The 15,118-nt window shown below is 34.8% G+C and overlaps 1 protein-coding gene across 1 annotated transcript; it reads right to left on the bottom strand.

The window, feature by feature from the left end:
* Positions 1-4,403: 4,403 nt before the first annotated feature.
* LOTGIDRAFT_209547 (hypothetical protein) lies at positions 4,404-13,936 on the bottom strand. The gene is made up of 23 exons (XM_009059641.1): positions 13,455-13,936; positions 12,715-12,781; positions 12,187-12,217; positions 11,643-11,717; positions 11,298-11,370; positions 10,822-10,888; positions 10,460-10,497; positions 10,072-10,197; positions 9,428-9,567; positions 9,222-9,269; positions 8,861-8,912; positions 8,532-8,627; positions 8,083-8,178; positions 7,671-7,729; positions 7,090-7,183; positions 6,732-6,805; positions 6,427-6,505; positions 6,089-6,175; positions 5,771-5,905; positions 5,278-5,386; positions 5,010-5,079; positions 4,945-4,950; positions 4,404-4,772 (listed from the first exon to the last, which is right to left on the bottom strand). The coding sequence occupies exons 1-23, from the start codon at positions 13,684-13,686 to the stop codon at positions 4,638-4,640; spliced, it is 1,989 nt and encodes a 662-aa protein (XP_009057889.1). The 5' UTR covers positions 13,687-13,936; the 3' UTR covers positions 4,404-4,637.
* Positions 13,937-15,118: the final 1,182 nt, after the last annotated feature.

The raw sequence follows: 15,118 nt of genomic DNA, 5'->3' as shown, positions 1-15,118 counted from the left end.
GTTTGAACGTTAGATACGTTATTACGCTTTGTTTAAACGTTAGATTCGTTGATGTAATATGTTAATCATAGAGATTTTAATGGGACAGTTTCGGCTACCGTTTGTCCAGTGTTACTTTAGTCTCAGAAACGAATTTTTTAGCTAAGCTAATCAGTTTTCACAGCTCACCGTCGAAATTTTAGACTTCAAATTTTTGTGCGTCATGAATTATCCGCGTTTGAATGTTAAAATGACGACTCGTCATTTCTTGAGACTCTGTTATATATAGACAAATACCATATAAGGTTAATCGAATAATATAGGGAAATGCTACTAAGCCTTAACCATATTTACGGCTTGATTGGATGAAAATTTAACCATTTATCAATCAAAGCTGGTTTTGCTTACTCTCTTCGGTTTTCGGCCGACAGTCAACAAAAAATGTAAATCGCAGCATATTGAAATTTCACGCAATTGTTGCGCAATTAGTACTATGAATGAAAAATGGATAAGGGGAAAATTGCCGGGAGAAATGGTGTTATTTCATAACACAATGCTTTTGAGAAGTCTTTTGATATCAGTTGACATGAGGTTTATCAAGCCGCCTGGGTAAATATCAGACTTCCCTCTTGATTTATCCTCATATCAACTTCATCAAAAGTCATGAATTGTATTTCATAGCAATATATATAATACAGAGTACGATACTGGTTTATGTAGATACGCTGAGAAATTAATTTGTTGTGTTCTGATTGTAATTGATCTATTTGTAGATTACCTCCCTTGGCTATTAAAGAGAAGAATTCATAGAAGTCGAGGTTAGAGAATTTAACTTTTTATATTTTAATTTGTTGGCAATTTGGTCATTGTTAGGACGTAACTAGTATACGACCAGATCAGAGCAGGACATTTTGTACAGATTGCATAATAACTACAACGGCAAGATTATTTTTATTTGTGATATTCAGTTTTTTTTTATTTCTTTAAACAACTTCTATATATCACAATAAGTGCTCTTTTCATAAGCTGGGTTCTAGCGGTTTAGTATTATTTTTAGTGAAAATACTTATGGTACCTGTAATTTTAAACAAATATCAGCAGGGAATGATGATACTATTGCCAATGTCATTTAACTTGACTCTTTTGAACCATTTATTCTTATTATTCGTTTTCTTAAGGACACAAAATTAAACCCCCCATCAGCATACCACCAGTTTACCTTTAAGGTGTTAAAAACTTGTCTGAGAACGTGCTATTTTCCCGATCTAAGACAATTATTTCTTACAAGAGATATAGTTTAATGTATTTCAAACTGCCATTTGCTGGTACAGCATTTGACAAAACAAATATAAACTCTATGGTTATGGTTTTTAAATGGATACCTCGCTGCCTGGTATTTGCTCTGAATGTAAAAACCTGTAAATTGGCTGTTAACTATATGGATATTACCCCTTAGAACCATTTCCCTTGTTAAATATGTATAACTTGACATCAGTTCCATTACAGCGACCAGGCTAATTACCTTTCGCAAACAGAAATAATTTATTTATTCTACTCATGACAGAGAAACAATCTAATCAGGGCCAGCATACAGGAAACAGAAAATACAATTTAGTTATATGGACTGGAGTTGAGAGGCGTTGAGTTGAAAAACCCAATCGGAGAATGATTAGGCTTCCTATCGCAGGTGTCCAATAAACATGGACTATGTGGACTTGCAATAATAATTTTTGAGTTGAAAAGTAATGATACCTATTTAAAGATCGGTTTCCTTTATTCTTCAGTGTCAAATTAAGCATTTGATTAATTGGTGTTTGTAATAAAATTATCATATAATCTTAATCATATCATTATGTTCTTATTGTATATAATTAAGAAGTTTAACCAATTATAAATATCCATGTATATACAGTCTGGATAAACAAAAGATTTTTTGACCTTTCATGATCGGTCACTCATTGGCATTTTGCTAGTAATTCTCTTCTAATTTAGTTAATTATGAAGTAATTATGGATATGTGAGACAAACTTGTATTTTTCAAGTCATTAGAACACCTCTACTTTCTATTCATATAAGTATTAGCATTTTCATTTTCATAAATGAAAAAAGGGAACCCATCTTTAATAGCGGAGAATACTATATGCAAAGGATAATGCATAATGGAAACATAAACTATAATCGCGTGACAATTTCGTGACATCATGGTTGACCAGTGGGGTCACCCCCAGGACAGGAAATTTAGATCTTCAATTCAGTCAAATTGTTTACCCAATTTCTAGAAATCTTAACAGAACCTGAAGCAAGTAATACTTGAAATTGATCAATTGTCTGAAGATTACACTGCGTGAAATTATGTATAACAACATGTTTCTGTTTTGATATTTCTATATCGCTCTACAATTGATTTATTGATCACTATATTTTGTTATTGAATATCCGATTCTTATTTTGTTCTTTCAGGTTATAATCGTAATATTCCTGGTTATGGTTCTTATTATCACCCCTGGCAACTACCAGGCCGAAATGCAGGTAGGCCTAATAATATACTCAATCCTTAGATACCAAGACGGCTGTTTACATTGTGGCTCTTGCAATTTGGGCTGGTCCTGCTGCGTTCCTGTGCACCACTTTAATCATTGTAGATGTAAGAACGTCACTTTGTATATGGTGATACATCTTATTTTGTCAAATTGTGATATTGTGTTACTTTTAAATATACCCGTGCACCATTGACATTACCAGGTCGCGTATTCTCGAAACGATCTTAGCGCTAAGATGTCCCACAGTCTCAACTTCTAACACTGCTTCTAGGACATTCCAGCACTAAGATCGTTTCTAGAATACGCGGGCATGCGTTCAAACGCGACCCCCAACTCAGTTGCATGAGAGTTGCTTTCGAAACTTATGGCCGTTATTCTTATTCACAATCTTATCCAACTGGTGATCGCTATGACTGTTAGAGCTAATTTAGATAAGATTCGAGGTTCTCAGATCTCACCTTCGTACACAATGTAACAAACGAAATTTTTTACTGTCTTTTCATGGAGCTGGACAAGAACTCTTCGACAAAACTTGTGAAAAACGTCTCTATCTTAAACTTTATTTTCTTTCTTTTCAGGATACAGATACAGAACGAGTCGATATTGAAAATATCATTTAGTTTTATATCAATCATAACAACATAAAATGGATTATTAAGTTATTTTGGACTTTTTAATTGTAGTTGGGACAATGATAACATCAATTTGCACCATTTCAGACATCTGATGGAAAATTGTAATGGTGCAAATGGATGCTATAAATGGCCCTAAAACATATAAAAAGCCAGAAAATCTCTTTAAAATCCCTTCAAATCTTTAATTTGTGGACATGTTATTTCATTGTATCGTCAACATTTTATTTCATCCTCATTTTTTGGTTTAATCGATTACATTAAGAATCAATGTCTTTTGTATTAGATATCGTTTTAGAGCTTAATCGCCGAGGTTGTGGACTCCAAAGGACACTCGTTAAGTTCTGTTCTCCCTTAGTTTTTAAGGGTGACCTTGAACGCGCTAGATTTCTTCAGATTTATTCAGCAAGGTTTCTTTCAAGTTTGTGCTTGTACTCGTGGATGAATTGAAATGTATATACAGTATCCATGTGTGTTGGGTAATAGTGGTCGATCTATTGATGTTCTTGAAACTATCGAATATTGAGAGAGTAATAACTAATGGTACTAGCGGCCGTCTGTGAATGAGACTCTAAGAACAATCTGAAGAGAGACAATTTCATTTTTGTTTAATGTCTCGTCTATTCTAGTGCAACACTCTAATTCGTGTACCGTCTTAATGATAAAGTCAGCTTGCTTTAATTATTGCGTGATAAATGATCCATGGAATGAATACAATAAAGGTTACATTCATCAGTGAACTTACCAGATGCCACGACTAAGGAATAGAATTCTACATATAAGGCGATATATCCATTAAACTGAGTAATAACTGAAAACCGCTAGATAAAAAGCGTTCCAAATAATTGCTAATAGTTAAAAAGATAATTCCTCAGTTTTATGTATATTTGACACCACGTTAAGTCCACTGATAAACAAAAGCTCATTTCAAAAGTTCAAAAATAAAATTCCTTTGGTGATTAATAAGAGGTATTAAAGTAAGTTTAAAAAAAGAACTTAATTCATTTGCTTTTGTTGTATTATAGTTCATGTTTATTATTAAACTTCGTCTTTATTCTTGCTTTCCCTCTTGTTCTGGACTCTTTTTTTAACTCTTACAGTTTCTACCCATCTGTGACTATGAAAAGACACCCGAATCGCAAAACAAAACCCGCTATCCAAGATAACAGCTCCGGAAATTCCATGTCGTTCTGTAATTACTAATTGTTAGTATTCTCATTTCACATCAATAATACAAGGTGTAACAATAAAACACACCATTAAAAGTATTTATTTTCTTCATAAAATTTTGAATTGAAATACTATAATACCATAACCAATGGAAGATTTTTTTCTATAAGTGTTCATTGACATCTATCCACATTTCTCCAAAATATATACTAGGAAAACTAAATGAACCATCACCAAATTAAAAGCACAATAAACCATACTCCAAAAATGTGGTCGGTGGAATTTTTTAAATTCCCGGTTCACGGGGGCGTGGGGCCTAATGTTTGGACATTTTCCGCCTTTTATGAACTGGACCATTAGTAGGAACAACAAATGAAGAAGTAGGAGAGAAAACTTTGGTTTCTAGCGACTGGCACGAATGGTAATTATCCATCAAAGGCTTCACTGTTTTATAGATCTGAAAAGAAAAGAATGGAGTTTTACGTCCTACTTTTCTCTCCCTACTGGGAAAACGAAGACGATGTGGAAAAGATACAGGTTTATAAAAAACTGGATACATCTTGTCATTTTTGTATCATTTCATTAATTTTACTGACTGAAAATGCAAACAAATTGTTACAGCGGAAAATGTTAAAACAAACAGAGACAACGTAGCCTAAAGTATAATGGATGCATTAGATACATTTACCTTCTCCTCTTGAAGAAGTTTAGTAACAGCGTCTATATCAGGGGACATAAATCTGTCTTTCTTCCATGGTCTGAAATACAATGCATGTAAGATATTTAACGCAAGCAAAACGAACACAGAAGTAACCCTGTTTTACCCCAAATTAAAGGGCATATAATAGTTTTCAGTTCTACAGTAAATCTTCAAAAATATTAGAAAATGTTTTAAACCCAATCATAAAGATAATTATGTTTAAGCCATCTGTATAGAAAACGAAAATGAAACTTACCCCACCACTGTCCTGACTTGTCTTATTACTTCTTCCAATGGAATCGTTGTTTTTAATGGTCGGAGAAATTCAATCGCTTGACAAGCAGCTAATAATTCTATAGCTAACACTGTAATAAAAAGGTGTGAAGCTAAATTTGGACAATTCAAAACCGATTCGAACATAATTACATATTAATACATTCTTACTCCAAAATACTTGAATAAACTAAATGCGCAATTATATTTTCAATAAGTTGCCAAAACCTAGTCAGCACATCAAGAGAACTTAATAGGTTTACTAGCTTAATGTCCAAACAATATCCTTACAATTCTGCTGCCACACGAAAACAAGATCTTTCCGTTTATTTGAAATCTAGAATCTCCACAAATTCTGTACTTACCTTCAACTTTGTCAACTGAAAGGATCGGATTAGCATATTGGGATATTATTATTAGGAATTGCTCAAAACTTGAAACCGCTAAGGAAAAATAATATGATTTTTCTGCCTTACCTTGTTCAACGTGTTCAACAACTCTCAGAGCTTTTCTAGCAGCAAATCCTCCCATTGACACATGATCTTCAGTTCCAGCACTAGTTGTTAGGGAGTCAACAGAGGCTGGATGACAGAGAACTTTATTCTCAGATACTGGAAATCGAAAGAAGAAAATCTACAGCAACATTATGGAGAAGCTGGTCACACATGGCATGGCGCTTGTGTAACAGAAAGGCTTTTGATCTTGGTTTATCAATGAGAATGATTTTATTATAACCATTTCTTTTTTAATATCCACCACGATTTTAATTTTGTTCTGAAGATAATTGTACCAACCTAAAGCTGCAGCTGTACAATGGGCTATCATAAACCCAGAATTCAAACCACCTTCTGGTGTCAGGAAGGCCGGTAACTCACTCAATGCTGAAAAAATAAATGAGCATGTAAAGGGTACGAGGTTTCTTCTGAAAGGATTTTGAGAAGTAACAAGAACTGCAAGATAATCCTGTTTTCTACTGAAAGTGGATCCACAGACAGTTTTGTAGACTGCCATTTTGACCAATGTAACAAAGTTCAACAATTTCGGAAATGCTCGGTACCAAAGTAATGTAATAAATTTGTCACTTTTTTAGAATATCGATAGAACGCGTATGAAATCCCTAAAGCATTCAAACCTGGATTGACGAGTCGTTCTATTCGTCTTTCACTCATATTGGCTAGTTCATGTATACCAATTGCCAGATAATCTAATGCCTGTAATATAAATAATCGAATAGTCAGATCTGAACCACAGAATCAGAATTATAATCCAATGATATGCAATAGTACATTATACTATACCAATACACGAGAATGTAATTGGAATTCAAATATGATAAAATCTGTCACTCCTCGATGAACAATGCTTTGGATCTTTGGATCAGAATATTCTGCCTCTTAGTATTGGTTAGAGAGCAATTTTCAGATGTTAATACTCGACCTTTGCTGGGTATTCACCATGAAAATTACCACCAGATACTACTTCATTAGTTTCAGCAAACACCATCGTTATAACTTGTTAAGGACAAATACACCTTGTAAAAATCTTTGATTTTTATACTACCCTTATTCCATAGCGGTAGCATGCGGAAAGGGAGAGACATGATGCATACTATTCTATAGCCTCTACCCAGCTACTGTGTAAAACAGACAGGTAGACAGAAAACAGCAGTAAAGATTGTTAAGAATAAGACTGCATACAATATGTAAGGTTTTTGCTTGCCGATTACAAATTGAACAACAAATAACAAATGATTATCGCGTTCTCTCCTTAAGGAAACGAATCTCGAGAGAAACACTATGAAAGGATACCGGGTTATCTGTAGCACTATTCAATTCGGTGGTTAAAAGTCCACGTACAAAATCAACGGTATCGTTAACAATACCATGTACCTAGAATAAAATATAATTTGTATATATTCTATGAGGACTCTTCACTCTTTACAGACAAACCGAGTCACCCTATCTTTTTATTCCGCCTTCATTAGCCCACAAGGTACAGAAAAGTAGGACGTAAAACTCCATTCATTTCATTTCATTTCCTATCTTTTTATCGTTTATTGGACACGTTAGCTGTAAAATGTCATTGTCACTTGTGCTGTTTTATCTCATGATTTTTTCACGTGCGAAGCAGACAATACTTAGTCTTTTCGAAATAACTGCTGGTTTCAGAAGTCCACTGATATACATTTATTGCTCCCGATTTTGTTTTGCTATTGACTGAAATTTTGGTTAACGGAATTGTTTTTCTTGTACGGATTCTTATTAGCCAAACTCTCCATTTTCGCCATTTTGCCAAGATCAGCAACTTTATTTGCAGATCCTATCCTATAATGGACGAAGGTAGCGTTTTGCGTAAATGAGAAACATTTACACGCACCTGTGGTGTACATCTAAGAGTGTAAGCATCTTGAACTCTCTGACAAAATCTGTGACTTTCTACAAATAAATGTAAAATAACAATTCCGAAAAAATCTTTTCATAAAGATTTTTTTCATCCACGAGGTCACTTTTCAACCTATTAGCTTTATGCTCTTAAGATTAAAAGATTAACTGGATTTGAGTTCCATTGGCAAAATTTTTGCGGGTGTCGTTCGCAAGGCAGGTTATTCTCACCCCTCCATAACACCAGGTGTTACTCTTTAGCTGGGTATTTCAACTCCACATCACTTGTCTATATAGGTGAATTGCAAAATAAGGGTCGTCATCAAGGATCCGAATATTTTTGTAACGAAAAAGTTTCTTTGAGACCATAATTTATACCCAGAGAATTAATGACTAGCGTCACTTACCAGCAATTTCTGAAGGATGAGTTTCAGAATGAAGAAGAGATCGTAAATTACGGGCAACCTTTATCTGGCCTTTATGTGGACGAACACGGTGAATATCTAGACGATAAAAATAAAGGCTTCCTCGTTATGTAAACACGGCCAGTTTGAGAACTTTGCAACTATAACAAAGGGGAAGAAACTCGACTTTCTGGCGTTTTGAATAAAACGGGTTTCCAGTGATATTAGAATCTGAATCATTCAGCAACTACCTCGGATATAAATTGAATGAATCTTTGTTTCTGACATGGCGTGACTGTTTGCTTTGAATGGTTTCTATTAAATACTGTTATACATTGGAAAGCGCTCGTGGAATTTTCGTGGTGGACCGCTGAAGCATTGGACGGCTGTGAAATCTTTAACAATATATGGATATTTAGAAAATGATACAACGATAAAGAAATCTGACTCACCACTATCAAAGGCTCTAGTCGTTCCTTTTAAAACATCCAATGTTAAAGCAGCTATTACATCAGCTTGTCTTGAGATAGCATCGGCTCTTTCTACAGCTGAAACAAACAGATATTTCTTCGTTAATGATAACCTGATAGTATCACTATCACAATATTCAATAATACATAATAACTAGTGTGCGATCCAATCAAATCGCTGCATTTACACACTTACGTGATACAAGAAAGGTGGGTATTTAACGCAGTTCGTTATGGCTTAACTACTGTGAAGTACTGTACAGGAATGAAGCCAGCTCCAGTATTTATCTACCAAAATATGATAATTTTACCTTCAGCTCCCAATGAGGCTATCATCTGAGTTCCATTAATCAAAGCTAAACCCTGAAATATGTAGTTCAAATTTCAATTTGAATCAAACAGGTGCCGCTGACCACGTTTATATCACACAACCAGAAATAACCCTTGTCATACATCGGTATCAGTGTCACAGAAATATTACCAAATAATTGTATCTAATTGACAATAGGCCAGCAACCAAAATTTAAGACTACTCTAGAAATATATTTTCGATCCGGCATTCAGGACAACTAAAAGAATTTTGTATTTCTGCAAGATACTAGACCACAGTAAGCCTCTGCTGTATGAAAACGACCAATATTTAGTTTTATAAACAATTTTGAAACATCTTACCTCTTTTGGTTTTAATTTGATTGGTTCTAAATTGTTAGCTTCTAATACCTGTCGTAAAACAAAAGACCGATTTTGTGTGCATCATTTAAAATACATATACCAATGTAAAAGATATATAAGAAAGGGAAACATTGTAAGAAATTGGGTCTTAAAAATGAAATAAATATCGAATAAATGAACATGAATATGATGAATTAGATACTTACGTATTTCGCATCCGCCCATCCACTTTTAGGAGACCACATTTTACCCTCTCCCAACATGCCGAGAGCTAAATGGGACAAGGGAGCAAGGTCACCACTAGCTCCGACTGTTCCTTTTTCTGGAACCCATGGTAGGCAGTTAGCTAAATTTACAAAAGATACAATACAATAAATAGAGAGCAAACCAAGGCTATTCAAAATTGAAAGATACATCCTTCATTTTATCTTCCCCCCGGTTCACATGACTAATATTGTATAATAACAACATGAATGAAGATTGTCTCTTATGTCATTCTATAATCTATTAGCCTTATCTCCCAAACTTTATTGGGCATATGCTCCTCTTTGAATGTGGTGGGTATCTTTGGCGCGACAGGGTGTGTCCATAACTCGTATATGTTGGTACATTTATCATATATACACACCATGAAAGAAACTTTACTTTTCCTTCGGGTTCAAATACGGTGGCCCCAGAACCGAAGAAATGAAAAAGGGGCACAGATATCAGCATTATGCTATTCTATCGGATTTCTGATTATCTGAAAGGATGCCAATATTTTTGAAGCCAAATCAAAGAATTTGTTCATACCTGAGTAAAATGAAACAAAGTCATCTTCAGATCTTTCTATTTGTTAAACTGTACCTACCGTTTAAAGCATCAATAAGTTGTTTGAGAGTTTCCAGTGTTATACCACTATACCCTTTACTCAATATATTAATACGTAATGCTAGTAACATCCGGGTTCTCTCTGGTGATAATGGTGAACCAACTCCTGGAAAGTTTGAGATAGTGATGTTGAATATGATGAATTCACGTCTCAGACAGACGTGGAGATGATAATGTACAATATGTGAGAGATACTACAATGCATAATGATTATTACAAGACCATGTGCTAGTTGTAGGAATTAAACCCCATTTTCAGACAGGTCCGAAGCAAAACAAGGGAAAATTGAAGAGTTCATACACTACTAAAGGCTGATATGCAAGTGCTCGACTTCAAAGACTACTTGATGTAGTCAGTAATGGCTATACCTGCAGAATGGGAGCGGATCAAATTTTCTTGTAGTTCTCTGAAAAATAGAAATATATGATAAATGATATAATATCATGAAAGATCTAACATCATGAAAGATCTAAAATCATGAAAGATCTAAAATCATGAAAGATCTAAAGAACAGATCAAAAGATCAGAACAACTACAAATTTCCAAAATTCAGATTACAGCTCTGTGTAGGGCCAGACATGGAGCATTACAAGGGAAACTACTATTCCTACCCCGAATTTACACGTTTCTATGCCCTAGAACATCACTGCACCACAAGAAGTGATGGTTTATCTGTTTACCAGGGCCACATGGTTAGGTATAAAAAAAAATAGCTTGACAAGATACTTACACGAGTTTGTCAGTACCAATCGTAACATTAGAAAACTTTCCAAATCCAGTAGTTATACCATATACCACTGAAATTAGGAACTAGGTTTGTCTCTCGATAGGAAAATAAGAGGTAATTCCTGCTATTGAAACGAGTATTCAGATTTTGTTGAAGCTGGAGATGTAAGGGGACATAATGTCTCCAAAATGCAATTTAGCGAACGTCATTAATAATGTAAACATTTTAAAGAGATTGTAAAAGGTCTACTTTACTTTTTTGTTTATTGATTACACTGCGCCATTCATATTTTTTAGTTTGTTGATTTTGCAATCACTAAAACTAAGCGCCTTTATCAGAAAAGCTGCTAATAATATCTAAAGGCCTCTGAACAAAGCAATAAGAGTCTCCGATTCACATAAATAATCGCTTGGCAATTCCTTTATAATTGTCAATAATTTAAAGTAATTCAGTGATTTATAATATGTGGTGTACCATACCTTTCTTGGAATCTAATATACTGTTGACCAACAACCTAGATTTCTTCACCTTCTCTTCCGCTTCCACTGTCAACTTAAATATATATAATACGGTTGCTTCAGTGACGTTTGAATCATTTACGGGGGCCGAGCAAGGGCCGTAGAATTGTAAATGGATCACAAACCATTAGATCTTTGAGGATGCGATAATACGAAATTTAAAATTGACTTTCATCACATCTGAAATGCAATAGTTTTTTCTTATTTTGAGAAAGAGAGGGTGGGGGGGGGGGGGATCTTTGAGGTCTTAGAGCCATATTGAAAGTATAAACTTCTATACAGTGGGTTGAATTGTATCTGTCTTACCTTCACCAGGTAATCCCCTTTACCAATTCTAACCAGTTCATCTGTAGATAGACTGTTACCATCCAATGATATGTACTACAATATTTAAGTGGAAGATGTCAGGGAAAGTTTTCGTACAAAACAAACATTCAACTTGGCAAACGCAAGGTCATTATTATTTACTATGGAGCCGAAATTTGTTTTCCAATGAATTATTATGAATGATAAATGTTCAAGCATACGAAACAAAACAATAGCCTCATAAATAGCTCTTCGTATAAATATTCATATTCCTAGAGGGCTTGTTTTTATTTCTGGTTGCATTAGTGAGAGTGGTTATAAATCAAATTCATTACATTTTAAAAGACTGCCATGTTGAAATTTAATTTGCATTGATACCCTTTTGTAAACTTCGAGACAAACATGCCGCCATATCAGACAGATTTCCCTTGTCCCAATAGACATGCATGGCGACATTTTATATAATCTTCCCTTATCTTCTATAAGTATGCCAATACTCAAATCGCAACGATCTATTCTAGGAGAGAAGATAATGAGATGTTACCTCAATAGACTTTTTGTACTCGGCCTGATCTCTGATAGATATGTTAAGGAGTGGATATTTGAAAAAAATATTTTTCGAAAGATATTGCTTCTTTCATGAATTCAGATGAGAGGTGAGGATAGATGCTGTATGGTGTCCACATGTGTGTACGGTGGGGATTATGGATCAAGTAGAAAAGAGACGAATCGTGTTTTTCGAGTATTCGCTTCTTGTACTTTCTATCGATAATGCATACCCGTACATCACACTAGATACAATACCTCGTCTATTCCTAACTAGCGCCTACTCAGCAACAATGGATATTAATATGAAAATATATAATGTCACTTAAAACTACTTTTGAAATAATCGTGTGTATAAAATTATTTTTGGTTATTTCCCTTGGGATAAAAAATGTTATTTCTTAAGAACCCCTGAATAACGTTGAGCAGGAAAAGTGTTGGTGTCATTGTAATGCTGTCATGTCGTTAAGCAACAACTTCATATGCGTCTCGTTTATTACCATCTCTAAGAGCACAAAAAGGATACATTTTTTCATCAACATAGGTTATTTCAGCAGGCCCAGTTGCTGGGCTTGACATATCACTGTCCAAAACTGAAAATTAAAATAGTTGAAGAACTAAGTATCATACTTAGAACTAATAAGGAATTGCCTGTTCTTGTTCAGGTGATAATTTAGAAACTTTATACCACAGTTATGTTCATGGGATGTACTGTGTTGTGAGTCGACCAAGAGAGACGATAGTAGGTCGAAATCCTTTAAAAATTCGTAAAAAAGGGCAGAGTTTTGGAAACTATAAGTTAAAGAAATAAAATTTTAATTCCACGAAATATGACAAGCATAGGTGTAGATGGACATGTTTTTGTAAAAGATTTGTTAAGATGGAAAAACAATTCATCTTGTTGATAGGAATCCTATTTGTGAATTGTATTGGTATTCTAGAGTCCTTTTTGAGATTTTAGATGTTGGATTCAATCAGAACATCAGAATCATCTTAAGAACCTCGATGGGAGTTCAGTGCCTCATTGGGATTTTGAACCTCCTCAGGAGTTTGGAATCTCATTGGAATTTTAGAACCTCACTGTTAAAATCCTAATAAGCAGTTGAGAACCTCAATAGGATTTAAGAACCTCATTGGGAGTATAGAGTTCCATCCGAAAACCTCGGGATTATATTTAGAGTTGGAACCTCTAAATCTGAAAACCTATTATAGGAAACCTTAGGGATCACCTTAGAATCCTATAAAGACTAGATTATTAAGACTTACCAACAGTAAGAAAGTCATTATCATCCAGTACATCTTTGATCAAATCATCCCGGTCTAAAATAGCTCCACCTTTAGCTTTCCGGATCTCAAATACCCTTTCTTTAGCGTGACCTACATTACTTTTAGCTTTGTAAAATCTTCTTAAACACTCGTCACCAAACCACGATATTTTCTCGGTACCTTTACATGGTACTGCGAACCAGTCGCCTCGAATTCTAACTGATAACTTCATAGTTCAAACGAATCAACGAGTGTATCCAAACGCAATTAGAGGTGCGCTTAGCTTAATTACGTCTTTGTCGAATACTTATATCTCGAAAAACTTCAGTAAATATGTTCCACTTAGATTTTATCCTCCAGAAAAACAAACGAACTAATATATCCGAAGTCTACAAAAAAAATCCACAAAATTATCTATACATCAATGACAACAACTGAACAATCCCCACTACAGACAGTGCTCTAAACCTATCCCGAGAGTACTATCAGAAATGCGTTACAATTGAACCTTAGAATAATTGGTCTAGCAATTTGTAAACATCTGATTATGATATCTGAATTAAAGTAGGGTTCCCTTTCAGTCCATTTCAAGTGGTCGAGACAGAAGAAACCCCTTTAAGTTTGTCAGAATGACATTACAGTCCTTCAAGCTTTGAATGCAAATTAAATTAAATTGTTTGTCCTAATTTTTTCGCTCCAGATTGGATGAATAAAGACGATTATCACGATGCAGTGTGCATTTATGGTAATTTACCAAGTTAGCGAGCAGAGCTATCCGGTTACCCAAGGTCACGGTAAAATGCCAGTGAAAGCCATTTTGTTCTGTTAATAAGCACAAACGCATGCCTTAATCACACGAAAACATGTTTGTTTCAAAATGTCAAGAAAGAGTGCAATGCTTTCCTCATTTTCTTAAAACCCTGGAAATATTCTCCGACATATTTTTCATATTTAATTCACCAGTAAGTACCCTTTAAAGTGCATATATACATGGGAACGGGTCATCTGTGATGGATTAAGATTATACAAACCTATATTTATCACAGAGCCTCGAGTCACATAACGATTACCCGGTTCAGTATGCTCAGACTTCACGTCCCTGTGGGTTTATGCCGTCATTTCAGTTTAAGTCTTCTCGGGTACATCTTGTTTTCGATTATGCCCCTGTGTATGTTGGTTCATTTTTTTTGTCGTTAGCTTTTGTAGTTAAAGGTATTCCGTCGTTGTCGGTCTTACGTTGTATTTTTTGTTTTTACGGCGTTTCGGATATATGTCCTTGCGCTCCATTTTGTGTTCGTGTTTAGGGCCTGTGTCGTTTTAGGGTTGATATTCTATTTTGTTACTGTGAAGATTTCATGTCCCTGTGAGTAAATGGGTTATCTAAGAATCTACCAGATACAAGAGTCATGACCCACCCCTTTGACATTGTTACATCTTTACATATTACGACCGTGGTTGCGTATTTGGGCAGAGCTTTTTGCAGTGTGTTTTAAACGGGCAGTGGTGGAATTGGCCCCTCCCCACACCCACTAGAAAAATGATGTGCAACCCAATTATACCCCAATTTATTTTTAAATCTATAAATATGATTTTTATACGTTTGTGCACTAAAATGTGTTATGTGTAATGTGTTAAAATGCATCAAATCAATTCAATTTTTCGGA

This window comes from Lottia gigantea, assembly GCF_000327385.1.
Source record: "Lottia gigantea unplaced genomic scaffold LOTGIsca_4, whole genome shotgun sequence".
Classification (NCBI taxonomy): domain Eukaryota; kingdom Metazoa; phylum Mollusca; class Gastropoda; family Lottiidae; genus Lottia; species Lottia gigantea.
This window is presented reverse-complemented; position numbering and strand designations above follow the sequence as displayed.

Coding starts and splice junctions, on each gene's coding strand:
- LOTGIDRAFT_209547 (XM_009059641.1), bottom strand. CDS start 13,686: ATGAAGTTATCAGTTAGAATTCGAGGCGACTGGTTCGCAGTACCATGT. Junction 11,718..12,186: donor AGTACAAAAAGTCTATTGAG/GTAACATCTCAT, acceptor TAAATATTGTAG/TACATATCATTGGATGGTAA. Junction 9,270..9,427: donor GATGGGCGGATGCGAAATAC/GTAAGTATCTAA, acceptor GTTTTACGACAG/GTATTAGAAGCTAACAATTT.